We start from the raw sequence: 14,752 nt of genomic DNA, 5'->3' as shown, positions 1-14,752 counted from the left end.
CAGCCAACGCTGTTTTGTAAGTACACAGCGCTGATGATACAAATGAGCTACAGTTGTGTGGCAGTAAGCAACCATCATGGGTGGTGGTAAGGGTAATCCATGCACAACTCCTTATAAGATGAAGGAAGAAAAATAAACAGTGTAAACCACCCTCTACAAAAACTGGTTCCAAGAAGTTCAGTTCCTTGGAATTGTTTGTCTGTTTGCCTATCGATCCTGCTTATCAGTTCCATTTGCGCTACAGTCAGCTGATTTCAGTTTGTATGTGGGAGGAGGAAATATCATATGTCTTTCCTTATTAGGATAGGGAGTTTTGTTGGTAACGGTAATTATGAGACAGTCAGGTCATTTCATAGACAAATGCTAAAGTTATGTAACGAATAGTGTAATAAGCTACAACGCACTCATTAATTTTAAGAAAGGTGTGTAATATGTGTAATACTCTTGTTAAACAATGACCTCAACGCTCTTTACGTAACAAAAGTAATGTATTAATTTTGTTGATTATTACTTTTAGCATGTTGGAGGTATTTCCTATTGCTCCAACATGCAGTTGAATATAGTTGGAGGAAAATAACACAACAAACATTTGACCACACAGCATGCAATTAATTTGCACAAATGTAATGTCTTTGATATGCTCCTTAGCCATAGTAGTGACTCTCAAAGCCAGTAAGAACCCAATGAGAATGGATGAGGAATTGATAATCGGTATTGATAAGGAAATCAGACTCCCTAACTTTGCAGTTACTTTCTCTGAACTTGATATATGAAACCTTAGAAATCACTGCAGCTCAAAGTAGCTGCACTGTAATGAATGCACAAATGTAACTGTCGTGCATGAGAAAAAACATAATCCGAGAAAATAATTTCATTTCACGGGCACAATTACATTCTGTGCATGTAAAACCCACGCCACACGCACAAAGAAGCTGTTGTGCATGCAATGTTTGGAGGCGGAGCTTAAAAGGAAGTAAAAGTACAAATATTCTGTACTAAAAAAATACTTCAAACTCAATTGATATCTATTAATACGATGGCCACTTTGTAAGAAATCTTCCAGAGGCTTCAGCTCCAAGCGTCATTGCAAAATCCTGATAAATCTTTTAATAAGGCAAAACAGCAACCAAATAATGGTTACTTGAGTGTTCTGGCAAAATGTTATCTTTAGTTTTTAGACATGAGTACATTTATGGACATTCATGTCCATAAATGTACTCACCAACACAGGTGTATCAAGGAAATGAGGGAAGACATTCAAGATTGATGATGTTGCATCTGGGTCATGAACCAGTGTCACCGACCCGGTTCCGGGGACTCGGGGTCCGTGAATAGTGTGGACCTTTATTATTATTATTATTATTATTATTATTATTATTAGATGTATGTTTGCTGCACTGTGCTCTTGTGTTCCATGCTGGTGTGTGTACGTGTGTGTGTGGCTGGAGGATGAAGGACAGCCACCTGCAGGCCTGATGGGCGTGGCCCTGCCAGCTGCTGGTCATGCCTAGGTTCCCACACACCTGCCCGTCGGGGGCGCTACTTAACAGAGCGATGGAGCTTCCCCCGGCGTAGGATCCTTGAGTTAGACTCCATGTCAGTGTTTAAAGTGCTGTTCAGAGTATGCCTGCTGGAGTTGGTGCCATAACGGCTGTCTGTTGTTTTTCCTCAGGAGGACAGCGGAACACAGGACTGCAAGACACACGGGGTGTGCGAAGGCACAGGGGCCGAGAGCACGAAATACCAGCACTTAGGAGAAGACACGTCACGGGAGTTGAGGGAGCACTTTGGAGATTTATTGTGTGGTGTACATTTACCTCACTGTAAATAAACCCACTGTTCATTCCACTAAGTCCAGCATTTGGGTCCTTTCTCCAACATCCCCCATGGTCTGCCAGCCAGACCGTGACAGAACGATCCCGCCAGACGGACCCAGCGGACTTTTCGGAGAGGTTCAGGAGGGAGGTGACAGAATAATTCCACCAACCACCATGGACCAAGCAGACTCGGGAGTCGCCATGGAGGAGGGATCATTCACACAGCTGTGGGGTTACTGCCGAAGCGTAATTCGGGCTGTTGATCCACACAAAAGACACATACAGGTAGTGTTTTTTGACAATTACCTCTCCTCTACCTTCTCTATGAACTTTCTGGACATTGCAAAACTAATTCAAATTATAACTGTGCTGAGGGCAAGCTCTAGCTTTGAACTGTTTGGTTTGGGCTGTCCGGGCAAGGAGGATGCGGCTGCCTCCCTGGCAGCCCTTGCTGCCTGGTTTTTTCTTAATAGGCAGAGGGTTTTCCTACCGCCGCTTGCTGCTCACTTATTGGACCCTCCACTGCAAGGAAGACGGCACCCTACTCCATCTCCTCTCACTCCTTCAATGGCCTCTGTGTCGGCAGACCAAAGACCAGCAGTGCTGGTCACCACAGTGAGTAAACTTTAAATTTTAATTAATCCAGTCACAGATGAACAGGGGACAGGTTCATTTGCCCCGCCATCACGAAAGAGTCATCTTCGTCAAATCGAAGCTCACCTCACTCCTGGGGTTTCGGAAGAACCAGCTGACTCTGGACTAACCTCTGTCAGTGCGCCCCAGGGTGGCTGTGGCTATAATGTAGCTTGCCATCACCAGTGTGTGAATGTCTGTGTGAATGGGTGGATGACTGGATATGTAGAGCGCTTTGGGGTCCTTAGGGACTAGTAAAGCGCTATATAAATACAGGCCATTTACCATTTTACATTTTAACCGCACAAGGAGCCGCAGTGAGTGAAACGGACTCTGTTTTCAGTAAAGACGTTTTTGTTATGAAAACAGAAATAGCTTCATCTAAACCTAGGGACAGTGCCCAGTCAGTTAACAACAAAACTGGGCTCACAATGGAGGATAAGCTTAAAAGGTCTGCATTGCAAGAGAAGGGAGATGGGCCGGAAGCTAATTCTGGGTCATTTATTAATGTGAGGAGTAGTGATGATTGTTTTTCGGGTGCTGGATGTGGAGTCTTAATTTCTGAGCCAGTTAGCTCTGAGATGGTGAACTCTGAAGGCGCTGGTGTGGCAGCTAACTGGACAGAAGCCGTTAAATCGGAGTCACTGCACTGTGCTAATACGCAAGTTGAAGCTGTTTTTGTGGCTGTTGATTTGTTACAGGACCCGGTGCAAGAACACGAGCCTGCCACTACAGACAATCGGGAGACTGAGATTCTCCCCAGGGCTTCCCCAGAGGCTGAACTGGAGGCCTCAGTTGCCTCTGGCCCCCTGGAAATTGCTGAGCCAGCGGTAACATTGTTCTCCTCTCCACCCTTCATGTTAGACATATCACCCCCTATTCTGTCTGCCGCCCAGCTAGTCGCTCAACTGTCATCCGTTCCATCGTCCGCATCCACTGCTCTACCTCCACATCCACTGCCTGCTGCTGCCGTGTCACCGTCATCACCGCCAGGTGAGGAGCTCACCGAGCGGGAGGAGCCCGCGCCGCAGCCGGTGGAGCTCAGCGAGCGGGAGGAGCCCGCGCCGCAGCCGGTGGAGCTCAGCGAGCGGGAGCCAGAGCTGGAGCTCAGCGAGCAGGAGCCGGAGCTCAGCGTGCCACCAGCTGAGGAGTTCAACGAACCGGAGGGACCGGCGTTGCCAGCGGAAGACCTCGGCAAGCGGGAGGAGCCCGTGCTGCCAGCGGAAGATCTCGGCGAGCCGGAGGGACCCGCTCAGCCGAAGCCGGAGGTCAGCGAGCCGGAGGGACCTCCATGTCTAACGCGCCCTCCACGCCATCCACGCCGCCCACGTCTAGCGTGCCCTCCACGCCGCCCACGTCTAGCGCGCCCTCCATGCCATCCACGTCCAGTGCGTCCATGTCAGCGACCAGCGCGTCATAGGCCATGTGCCACACCTCGCTGTTGCTCAACGGAGCAGCGCCGTTGCCATCGGACCCGGGGCAGGCCGCCGGAGGAGCAGCGCCGCTGCTGCCACCGGACCCGTGGCAGGCCACCAGAACCGTTTCGCCGCTGCTGCCGGACCTGTGGCCGCCCGCCGGAGCTGCTGCGTTTCCATCAAGGGGTTAGAAGTAGGCCACCTGAACTGTTTTGCCTTTTCTAGTAGGCCATTTGTTACTAGTATGTCCTTGTTAAATTAGACCTGGTGGGGCTTTAGTTATATTTTAACCAATACCAGTGTAAGTTAAATACTGAACAGAAACATAACATATAATGTAATTACAAGGAGGTATTTCTGTAGTCTATTGATACTAGATAGTGGAAAAGGGGTGGGATTAAATAAGCTTATGCTTCTTCCTGCTCCTTTTTGAACATGGACGTTATTTGGAGTTGTGGTTGCTCGTTTTCCTTTTGTTTGCTTTGTTCATTTGTCTCTTTTAATTCTATTTTTTTTTATACTTTTTCAACATGTTCAAAATAAAGATTCAATCAATCAATCAATCAAAATTCATCACATCATATATACTGAGAGATTTTGGGGAAATTATAATGTTCCAAAATTTTGGATACAAAATTCCTGCAGCAGTGAAATAAGGCATTATTTGCAGTACTCCTGTGAAACAGCAAATCTATAGATTTGCATACTAGGTCAAAGTTTCACTCTCTCTGTCTAGCTTCTGCAGGTTCAGCTGCACAAACATCCATGGCTTAGCCTGGGATTACTCCAGACCATCATTTAGCAGCCTCTAAATCCTGTTCCAACTAAAATTTGTCTGTAGTACAAAGACCTAATGGGTTGAACCTTGGAGCATTTACCTTTCTTTTCACAAATTCCCCCTTTTTCCTTGAACATTTGAAAAATTTGAGATCATTCTTTATGTTTTGGATCATTTCTATAATACAACCTTTGGAAGAGAAACAACATTTTTTTTTCTTTTTACCTGTCCTGTTTGGTTCTTTAGCCGTCAGAATTGTTGTCTGAAGGCCACAAAGACACCCGACGGATTTACTTTACCAAGTGGATCATCATGGCCTTGCCATATTGGTCCATTGGATTGACCTTTGTTGTTGTTATTTATTTTATCTCATGTTTTTTTTTCAGTTATTACAGATGGGACTGACATGGCTGGGGGATAGGAAAGGGAGAAAGAAAGATGAAGGAAAAGAAACACAGAGGGGAAGAGGGACAGTGAGAAAGAGCACTTAAAAAGAAAAACATCTCCCAGGTCACCTATTGAAAGAAAAAAAAAAAGAAAAAAGGAGAAAACAAGCAAAAAATGAGCAACATAATAAACACAACACCATCGCATTAATCTAGATAAGTGAAAATAATAGTAAATACAAAATAACGAATGTCGTTGTGCAGCACGCAGGACCGACAGCGCACAATGTGCTTTGAGGTAGCAGCCAAGAAAGGTGTAGTTTGTGTCTATGAACATTGAACACCCATGTGCACACCTGTGTGCACACCTGTGTGGATCAGCACACTTGTATTCAAAAGGTTTCTGCTTGTATTGATCTGCTTGAAGGTGTGGGGAGCCATAGCCCCGTCCACTAGGGAATGGAGCAGGCATGGAGGAGATCCACGCCCCAGACATCCAGAGTCCCCAGAGTGCGAGAGCCCAAGAAGGACCACCAGAGGGGCATCCGTGCCACCCTCATCGGAAGAGCTGAGGAGAGCCCCAGGCGTGGGGTCACCCAGCAGTCACGGAGCAGAAGCCAGTGGGGGTTGCAGTGGCGTGCCTGCAGGCTCTGCCAGCAGCCAGCTGCACCAGAGTTAACCGAGCCGCAAGCCCAGAGACCGGAGGCCTGAGGGCCCCCTGCCCCCCTGAAGAGGTCTGACCAAGCCACGGGCGCCAGGCCCCGCCAAGCAGCCACTGGGAGTGAGCCAGGTTAAGCCCTCCAGGGATGACGTCCCTAGGGACTCTCCAGATGCCCTAAGCCCGTCCCTACCTCCACACCAACCACAATAGCGAAGGTAGGACCAAACCACGACCCCCCCACCCTCGCTAGGTGACAGAGCCGATCAAAGGAGCCCAGAGGGATCGATCTAATGTGGTGGCAGAGGCTGTATCAAGACTAATGTGATCTATTAGAGGGTTTCTATATTGGCTAGAATTAAGATTATTTTTATTTTTCCAGTTCATGAGGACCATTTTCTTGGCAATGCAGATGGCAGTAAAAACCATGTGGACTGTATTAGTTTCTGTAGCAACAACATTTGCCCAACAAGCACACTAAAGGGAAGGTTGGAATTTTATATTTCAGACACTTTGATAAGTCTTCACATATCTCGCGCCAAAACTTGGCACAAAACCAAAGAGTGTGGATGTAATTGTCCAGTGTATTGCCTTGACAGTGTGAGCAGTTGTTGGAAGACGTAAGGCCCGTCTGGAACATCCGATGACCAGTATAGTGCACTCTGTGTAGTATTTTGTATTGTATTAATTGCAGACTGAGATTTCTAATCAATTGAAAGGTTTTTAAGCATATCTGAGACCAAAGGTTTTGGTCTAAGCTGATCGATAAATCCGCTTCCCATTTAGCAATAGGAAGAGATATTGTTTCATCTATTTTAGAAAGTGTTCTGTATATTTTAAACAATTATTTGGGGGATTTAAGAGTAAGAAATTGTACCACACTTGGTGGTGTTTGTAATTCAAGTGGACCCAGTTTGAATTTCTTTTTTTACTATGGACTTAATTTGTCGATATTCTAAAAATCTTTTCTTGTTGACCCCATATTGTATAACTAGTCTGTCAAACGGAATAAAGTCTGTTCCTTCTAATACATGTTCCAAGTATTGAATTCCTTTACAACTCCAATCTGGAAAATTAATCATATTATTGTTTTGTAGTATGTCAGCGTTATTCCAGATAGGTGTACATTTGCATGGGATTAATGAAGACTCCATTATTTTTAGAAACTCCCACCATGCTGTCAGAGAAGCATTCATGTTGTTTGATGTTTGAGCTGATAAATGGTAGGTCTGACATTTCTAGATTATTGCAAAGTGCCTGGTCTACATCTAGCAAAGACTCATCTAAGAAGGTATGTTTTAATGAACTGAAGCCTGTTGGCCAAAAAGTAGTGATTAAAGTTAGGCAGATCCTCCTTTGTCCTTGGTTCTTTGTAGTGTTTTTAAGCTGATATGCAGGGGTTTATCTTTCCAAAGGAATTTAGAAATATACGAGTCTAGAGATCTGAATCAATCTGATGATGGTTTGTTCGGGATCATTGAAGATAAATTTATTTTTGGCAAGACCATTTTTATAGCAGCAACCCTTCCCATGAGTGATATGGGTAGACATTTCCATCTAGCCAGATCGCCTTCTACTGTCTTTAAAAGTGGGATGTGGTTTAATTTGGTTAATTCTGCAAGCTTAGGAGAGATATTGATACCTAAATATTTTATATTTCCCGACTGCAGTTATACATTTATAAGGGATATTGGACGATAGCTTGAGGGAAATACAGAGTCTTTGCCTGGTGTTAGCAGGAGACTAATATTGGCATAGTTCATATTTGGTGGTAGTCTGTCATTTTCCTTGATTTCCTGCAATATTCTCTGGAATACTGGTGCCAGAATTGTCCAGAATTCTTTGTATAATTCTGCTGGAAATCCATCCAGACCTGGAGCCTTATTATTGGGCATACTTATCAGAGCTTCCTGGAGTTCACCTGGTGTCAGTGGCCAATCCAGTGCCATTGCTTGACTGTCTAGTCCCATATGGAAAAGATATATATAAATCTTATAAAGTTTATATCTGTCTTGTGTGAAACTTGAATGAAAAGCATACAAGAGTGAAAACAGATATAACAGCGGCCCCCAACCCCCGGGCCTCGGACCGGTACCGGTCCATGAGTCGTTTGGTACCGGGCCGCAAGAGTTGAGGCTTTGGTTTTCAGGGTTTTTATCGGTTTTCAGTGTTATTTTGTTATTGTTTTTATCGTTAACTCTGTTTTCCTGGGTCTTTTCACGTGTGTTATTAATAAATCTTCTTTTTTTCGGTACCGGTACTAGTTTTATTTTGTTGTATTTATCCGCGACACCTTAAAGGCTGGTCCGTGAAAATATTGTCAGGCATAAACCGGTCCATGGCGCAACAAAGGTTGGGGACCGCTGAGATATAAGATCCACTGATAAATCCGATAAATGAAACTTGCATGTTTTGGATACTTCCTAAAACAATATATGAAAGTAATGAGAAAGTGGCCACTTTCATGAGTAAATCATATAAGCCTTATATGATTCACTATAAGAAGTAGGCCATATCTTATGAAAGTCTTTTATAAGTTTTTACTATTTCTTTTCCATATGGGGTAATTACGATGTCAATAAATTGATCATTGATTTCATTTTGAGATGGGTTTATTTGTGGTGAATATAAAGTTTCATAGAAATTCCTAAAAATGTTGTTTATTCTTTCAAGGTCATATATTATGTTCCCAGATAAATCTTTAACAGCACATATGGTTGTTTTTTCTTTATTTATTTTTAACTGGTTAGCTAGAACCCGGGGTTGGGGATGAGTTCCTGCCCCAAGTGGAGGAGTATCTGAGTGTAAAAGCAAAGCTCTCAATTTACCGGTCGATCTACGTCCCTACCCTCACCTATGGCCACGAGCTGTGGGTAGTGACCGAAAGAATGAGATCGCCGATACAAGCGGCGGAAATGAGCTTCCTCCAAAGGGTGGCTGACCCTCTCCCTTAGAGATATTGTGAGAAGTTCGGCCATCCGGGAGGGGCTCAGAGTAGAGCTGCTGCTCCTCCACATTGAAAGGAGGTGGTTCAGGCATCTGACAAGGATGCCTCCTGGGCGCCTCCTGGGGTTGGTGGAGGCCCCGGGGCAGACCCAGGACACGCTGGAGAGATTATATCTCTCGGCGGGCCTGGGAATGCCTTGGTGTTCCCACGGATAAGCTGGGGGAGGTGGCTGGGGAGAGGGAGGTCTGGGCTTCTCTGCTTAGGCTGCTGCCCCCGCGACCGGGCCCCAGATAAAGCAGATGAAGATGGATGGATGGATGGTTAGCTAGAAATCCACCGGATTTGTTACTGCGTTCAAAATTCTGCAAGCGAAGTCTTTGTACTAGGAATTGAGGTTTTTTTTTTTTATTAATAATTTCATTTAATTCTAGTCTTGTTTTGTGTATTTTGTTCAGTATTTCCTGATCTTGGTGTGACATGTAGGCTTCTTCTAATGATTTAATGGTTTTTTTCCAGCTCCTGAATATTTTTGTTTTCTTCTTTCTTTTTATGTGATGAGAAAGAATTTTTTTTTTTTACTTCTCATCACAGCTTTCCCTGCTTCCCAGAGAACAAATGCTGAGGTTCCAGGAGTGCCATTATAGTCTAAACGTAGAGTCCACTCCTTTATAAAAGACTTTATAAAATATTTTACAAAGTCTGAGCCTATGCATTTCTTCATTTAGTCCCATGCCGAGGTCGCCCCCAAGAACAAGTGTGCAATCTATACTCTAAGAAATAAAATGTTGCATTTACTCCACCCAGTTATGTCAACCGGTTCCACATAACTGGGTTAGTGAAATATAAAATGTATGATACACTTAATTTGAACAACAAATTTTAAGTACATCTGTCAAGCTTTGGCTAATTAAATGCAAATCACAAGAATGGTGTTGTATTAACTAAATATCATAATGTTGATCTAACTAACATGTTGACTTAAATTGACAACACTAAATAAAATCTACTCAACCAAAACAAGCCCTACTTACTCTATAAAATAAGATGTTGCATTTACTCCACCCAGTTATGTCAACCGGTTCCACACAACTAGGTTAGTGAAATCTAAAATGTATGACACATTTAATTTGAACAACAAATTTTAAGTACATCTGATAAATTGACTAACCCTAAACGAGCTCTACTGAAACTATAGGATTAAATTACTTACTCTATTTAAAGTAAATTGAATAAATCAAACACAATTTTATTCAGTTAACCCAACTTTAATAACACTTGGTGTAAAATGTGCTGAAGCAAACTTTGAGCTGTTCAAAATTCTAGATCAATGCCTTTTTCCTAAACAAAAATATCTTCACATATATGCAAGTGCATATTAAGTACAGGAAGACATAATACAGAATGTTAAAATCAAGTTATTAAAACTGGAAAGTGTTGTGATTCCAATATTTTTAACATTAACATGACTTAATTTAAACTTGCTTCGGGTACAATGGAAAACTCACAATACAGTCCTATAAACAACAAGTAGAAATGATTTTAGTGGCATTTTTGTCCATATTTAAAAAAAACTTTTTTTTTTCCAAAACTTAAAATGAAGTCCAAACTTAGGAGCAGTCTTGTTCAATGTAGCTGGATGGTGGTAAAAGTTCAACATGAACAAAGCATGCCAAAAAGTACGAGGCCTTGCAGAAGTTCTTGCGGAATTCAAACTGAACAGTTTATAAAGTGCAAGGAAATGGGTTTGAGAATCTTGTAACCAGTTCAGTGTCCTCTATAGTTCAGTGCAGGCTGTTTCACTCAAGCAGTTTGTTTTTCAGAACTTGCACATTCATGGATAAGTTGTTCCCATCCAACTCCATCAGCACCTTTTGAAGAAATTCAAATATGTATTTCAGGTGTTTTGGGTACCTCAGATTTAGACTGTAGATTAGTCCAAGCAGGAGGGCACACCCCTTTGCCACATCACTAAGAGCTTTCAGCACAGTGTATCCTTCTATGATGACACCAATGTCCTCAGGTGTATCTGCAGAGTCTGCTCCTTCATGTCTGACAACACAGACTCCTAAAGTCAGCTGCTCCGTTTCTCTTCTTGCACTAAGATCCACATCCTTAAAATGAAAACAAAGGGGGGGGGGGGGGGGGGAAGCTAATTGCATATAGATACATATGAACAAATGAGCCCACCTTCAATTTACTATCCCAAATTAAAAAAAACAAACAAACAAACGAACTGATCTTTCCCCTTTTCTAACTTACCAAGAATTCCTTGAACAGGTCATCTGGCTTTTTATTTAAGTAGACACAGATAGTTTTTAGAACGCATTCCCGTCGAACATCAATGCTGATATTCTGGTGGAGATAAGAACTCAATGTGAGACAAGATTTTGGTTCTTTTCCACCTCTTCCCAAACCAAAGTCAAAAATATTAACAGATGAGTGATTAGCGATGAGTAATTAAACAATGTTTGACAACTCACATTAGTGACATTCAGTGAGGTTAATGATTGGTTAGGCACTGACTCTTCTGAGTCAGATCAACAAATATATGAACACAAAACTAGAAGCTTTTCAATTTTGACAATACATGAAAGCTTTCACTTTTGCTTTAATCAATTCTATACTGTTCAACAATATAATTATTAATTGTACCCCTAAAAATGTTAAAATGAAATAGAAGATTAGAACTCGGCAATATGGATTCAAAATCCTATCACAATATTTTCTGGTATTTATTACGATAACAAGAGTTACAATAAAAGATACCAGTAACCACAATCACATCTGAGCCACTTTTGTTGCATCTACTGACAGACAGAACTAGCTGACCAACATAAAATGAAGGGGGGAACACACAAATTGTCACTTTGATAATCAATGGAACTGATACAAGGAGTTAAATGCATTACATATAGCTGTATTACACATAATGCTGCATTTTAATGACACAAGATAAATGCATGTCTTACACTTTAATCACTGATATTAACACTAAACCAGATATCAACACGGGGTAGAATTCCTTCAAACAATGTAGCAACTTATTTGATGCATGTTTCTAAAATACACTATACATATATTTCATTCTTCAAACGGATAGGATCGCTGGCGCTCCTGGTGCTCATTACTGACACCAGGGAGCATGCGCGGTAGATGTTGGGAGTAATTTTAAAGCTGCAGTTCTTAGTAGGCAAGTTGCAGCTTAACATGAATCGTAAAACATTTTGGGAAATTACACCGAAGTGGGCCCAATAATATTTGTTAAATGCCTGACTACTAACACCTGTGAGAGGCATACAAGCTAGAATGCTAAAAAATTTTTTACCAGACATCATTTGTTTTAAAATAAAACATACAGAAGTACTCCCGAAAATGTCGGATGTTTATCATTTAGTACACATTAACCAAATTTGTCATCCTTAAATGGTTGTACTTACCAAATAATCCTCAAATGGCAATGGATTTTATCCAGGCTTCTGAGCATGATGCAAGTTTCGGTTGAAAATGGCAGTTGTTCAAACTTCCACACTGCACATGTGTAAACTGAGAAGTACGGAGAGCCAGTTAGGACAATCCTCTTCAAATTAAAGTGCTGTTCATTTTAAATGAACTTTTTACGTTGGATTTAATGTACTGCATTTTGTTGTATTGAAATATTGTGTTATTAATTAAAATCAAAACAATATCCTTGTGTTTAGAGTTAAAAATCAATTGGTGACATTAATTTTAACATAAAACGTTTACATAATGCTAGCAACATCAATGTATCATTTCTTAGAGGTGTTCAGAGAGTGCACTAAAGAAAATGGGTAAGAACGAGGGGTCATCAACAATTGGACCATATATACTTACAATACATAGCTTTTTGTTAAGTATAGACAATTTAATAATTTGGAATCTACCCTCTGGAACTATAACTGTATTGAGTACTGTAAAATGAACATTTTATGTATTAAAATTACTAATCTCTTTTGTCTAGAATTATAACAGGCTGCGAACACATTAGGGAAGTCAGGTGTTTTAAGTTCATTTAAACCTGTGACAGCCCTGTGAGTCTCTTGTAATAAAACGTCTGCTTGTAGTTTTCTTGAGCTGGTTAAATATCTTTAACCTCTTTTCTCTGGTGCCTGCTCCATTTACATTGCATGTGACAAACCTTAGTGTGCCCATATTTGTTTGTGTGTATGGCTAAAGATGCCATACGGGTTTAGACAGGTGAAGAGAATGGAAACACATTACCTGTTTGTAAATAGAAAGAATTAAAATGTTTGGCGAGAGGCTCCATGAGTCTATGTGTGTGTATATTAACTTATATGAGCAAGCGTGGCTTGCGTGTGTGTCCTATAAGTCTGTGTGCACTTGTGAGGCTGTTGTAAATGTGCTGCCGTTGACCGCATGTGTTTGCATGACTGTAGTGTGCGAATATGTAGAAACAGAGGGTGTTGTTTGTAGGTGAGAGGGGAAGTAGGTGATCGACACAGTGAAAGAAAAGAGAAAGAAACCACGAGAATGGTGAGTGACAACAAAAAAAGAAAAGAAAAAAACCCAGAAACATTCCAATTATATGTTATATCTGCTATGACATCATACTGATATTGCTAGGCTAAACACATGTTAAAGGAGAGATTGTGAGTGGATAAGAAAAGAGTGTAGCGGATTGTTATCTGGAGCGCAGTCAATATAACCACGGAGTGGTGCTGGGGTCGCGGTAGAGCTGTCCGTCCACGTAGAGCCGGTCCGCGATGACAGCGCGGGAGCCTCTCTGGATGAAACTACGTCGGACTGGGAACAGGACCTAGCGTCGTTCCAGGATCTCTTTGGGGAACTGGTCGTTCACGCTGAAGTCCTTTCCTTTCAGCTCCCTGCTGCAACTCTTCACCTGTTCCTTCTGTTTGAAGTGGACGAATATGGTCACAATTGGAGGCGGTCTCCCGGTCACCAACCTCAAGGCCCTTTTACGATGCACTCTTTCAAAGGCGATGTTTTTCACACTGTCCTCCAGCAGCTTCAGGTGGGTTTTAATGAAGCTTTTCACCTTTGTTTCCGATTCCTCTCCAGCAGATTCTGGAATACCAGAAAACACAAGGTTATCGCTCATGCTACAAGCTTGTACAGTGGGGCAAAAAAGTATTTAGTCAGCCACCGACTGTGCAAGTTCCCCCACTTAAAATGATGACAGAGGTCAGTAATTTGCACCAGAGGTACACTTCAACTGTGAGAGACAGAATGTGAAAAAAAAATCCATGAATTCACATGGTAGGATTTGTAAAGAATTTATTCGTAAATTAGGGTGGAAAATAAGTATTTGGTCACCTCAAACAAGGAAAATCTCTGGCTCTCACAGACCTGTAACGTCTTCTGTAAGAAGCTTTTCTGTCCCCCACTCGTTACCTGTATGAATGGCACCTGTTTGAACTCATCATCTGTATAAAAGACACCTGTCCACAGCCTCAAACAGTCAGACTCCAAACTCCGCCATGGCCAAGACCAAAGAGCTCTCGAAGGACACCAGGAAAAGTATTGTAGACCTGCACCAGACTGGGAAGAGTGAATCTACAATAGGCAAGCAGCTTGGTGTGAAAAAAATCAACTGTGGGAGCAATCATCAGAAAATGGAAGACATACAAGACCACTGATAATCTCCCACGATCTGGGGCTCCACGCAAGATCTCATCCCGTGGGGTCACAATGATCATGAGAACGGTGAGCAAAGATCCCAGAACCACACGGGGGGACCTGGTGAATGACCTGCAGAGAGCTGGGACCAAAGTAACAAAGGTCACCATCAGTAACACACTACGACGGCAGGGAATCAAATCCCGCAGTGCCAGACGTGTTCCGCTGCTGAAGCCAGTGCATGTCCAGGCCCGTCTGAAGTTTGCCAGAGAGCACATGGATGATACAGCAGAGGATTGGGAGAATGTCATGTGGTCAGATGAAACCAAAGTAGAACTTTTTGGTATAAACTCAACTCGTCGTGTTTGGAGGAAGAAGAATACTGAGTTGCATCCCAAGAACACCATACCTACTGTGAAGCATGGGGGTGGAAACATCATGCTATGGGGCTGTTTTTCTGCCAAGGGGACAGGACGACTGATCCGTGTTAAGGACAGAATGA

General features: G+C 42.4%; 1 protein-coding gene and 1 long non-coding RNA gene across 2 annotated transcripts; one reads left to right on the top strand and one right to left on the bottom strand.

The window, feature by feature from the left end:
- Window positions 1–1,886: 1,886 nt before the first annotated feature.
- Window positions 1,887–5,900, top strand: LOC113014315 (fibrous sheath CABYR-binding protein-like). Its single transcript, XM_026155746.1, has 4 exons — window positions 1,887–2,063; window positions 3,152–3,718; window positions 3,813–4,051; window positions 5,762–5,900. Exons 1-4 carry the CDS (start codon window positions 1,887–1,889, stop codon window positions 5,898–5,900), a joined length of 1,122 nt encoding a protein of 373 aa, XP_026011531.1.
- Window positions 5,901–10,546: 4,646 nt separating this feature from the next.
- LOC113014990 (uncharacterized) lies at window positions 10,547–12,134 on the bottom strand. Its single transcript, XR_003271043.1, has 3 exons — window positions 12,072–12,134; window positions 10,894–10,986; window positions 10,547–10,745 (listed from the first exon to the last, which is right to left on the bottom strand). It is a non-coding gene; the product is annotated as an uncharacterized LOC113014990 (long non-coding RNA).
- Between the last annotated feature and the right edge of the window lie 2,618 nt (window positions 12,135–14,752).

Source organism: Astatotilapia calliptera, chromosome 22 (assembly GCF_900246225.1).
Source record: "Astatotilapia calliptera chromosome 22, fAstCal1.2, whole genome shotgun sequence".
NCBI classification, from domain to species: domain Eukaryota; kingdom Metazoa; phylum Chordata; class Actinopteri; order Cichliformes; family Cichlidae; genus Astatotilapia; species Astatotilapia calliptera.
Note: the sequence above shows the minus strand (reverse complement) of the source record. Positions and strands in the feature narration are given on the sequence as shown.